The sequence below is a fragment of the Chenopodium album genome, chromosome 27 (genome assembly GCF_948465745.1).
Source record: "Chenopodium album chromosome 27, dcCheAlbu1.1, whole genome shotgun sequence".
Lineage (NCBI taxonomy): Eukaryota > Viridiplantae > Streptophyta > Magnoliopsida > Caryophyllales > Amaranthaceae > Chenopodium > Chenopodium album.
The window spans coordinates 11,705,206-11,706,307 of NC_137860.1; the positions used below are offsets into that span (position 1 = coordinate 11,705,206).

The following is a 1,102-nucleotide window of genomic DNA, read 5'->3' on the forward strand; positions in this document are numbered from 1 at the left end:
TGCATTGCGTACTTCAAAATAAAAAAATTATTACGCATTGGAAAGAATTGTGTTCATCCATCACATCATGTATTCTAAAAATAACATTTTTATTTTTGAACAAAATCTTTGCTGTAACCTACAAAAGAAAAAGAAAAAAAACACACAAATATATTTTTTTTTCTTTCGCATTTCTACATTTATGTATGAATTATTCAGCCTGCACTATCGCATTTTCTCATATATATCATCTCACACATATTTCACAACAACGAGAAAATAATAAAGATCGAAAAACAAAGGACTAATCATATTCCGATCCCAAATGTGTATGTAGTCGACAAGATTTTGGGTTTCTTATCAGGTTTTAAACCATCAACTGTGACATGACAACTTACATGAAACTCGAACTGTCTTAATGGGATCGTATCCATAACGACAATAACAGGAACTTTAACCCGAACAATCAATGGAATCCTCCCCTGTTGTTGGTCATCAGTGAGGGCCTTATGAAGTTCAGACCCAAACAGGGCTTTCCCTGCTAATGGGATATTGATCATTGTCACGTTCTCATGTCCTTGCTCAAATGCGGGCATCTTACCACTGCATAAAACGGAATCCTTAAAAGAGACTGTGATTGGACTGTCTTTCCCGTAAATGAAACCAATTCTTGTGTCGGGATTTTCTGCTCTAACAGTAATCATAAAGTTTGTACCTATGCTCATGTCAGGCTGTACATTAAAGCTTGTAACACTAAAATCTTGTAATTTGTAAATGGGGATTTTTGGCTTGTAAAATGTATAGGTCAAAACAAGGCCTAATGCCATAAAAAATATCAACATAAAGAGAAGACAATAGATACAACAAATAAACCTGAGGCAGCAATGACACCCTGATCGTCGAGTCTCATATTGGGGGATAGCACGTTGTTGGAGATACAGACCATATGGTTGATGAGGTGCATAATAGGGTGGCACATTACCATATTGATGTTGTAGCATTACATAGTTTGGTGGCGGTTGGTGTTGCCCTGAATACATCTTAAGGAAGGTAATAAAATTCAAAGAGATATTTTTCTTTGTTTACTTTTTCTCTGCTAATATTAGAGTAGTTAACTACGCCA

General features: G+C 35.5%; 1 protein-coding gene across 1 annotated transcript; it reads right to left on the minus strand.

Moving 5' to 3' along the window:
* Window positions 1–287: 287 nt before the first annotated feature.
* Window positions 288–1,019, minus strand: LOC145619685 (NDR1/HIN1-like protein 6). Its single transcript, XM_081674386.1, has one exon. It carries the CDS (start codon window positions 1,017–1,019, stop codon window positions 288–290), a length of 732 nt encoding a protein of 243 aa, XP_081530512.1.
* Window positions 1,020–1,102: the final 83 nt, after the last annotated feature.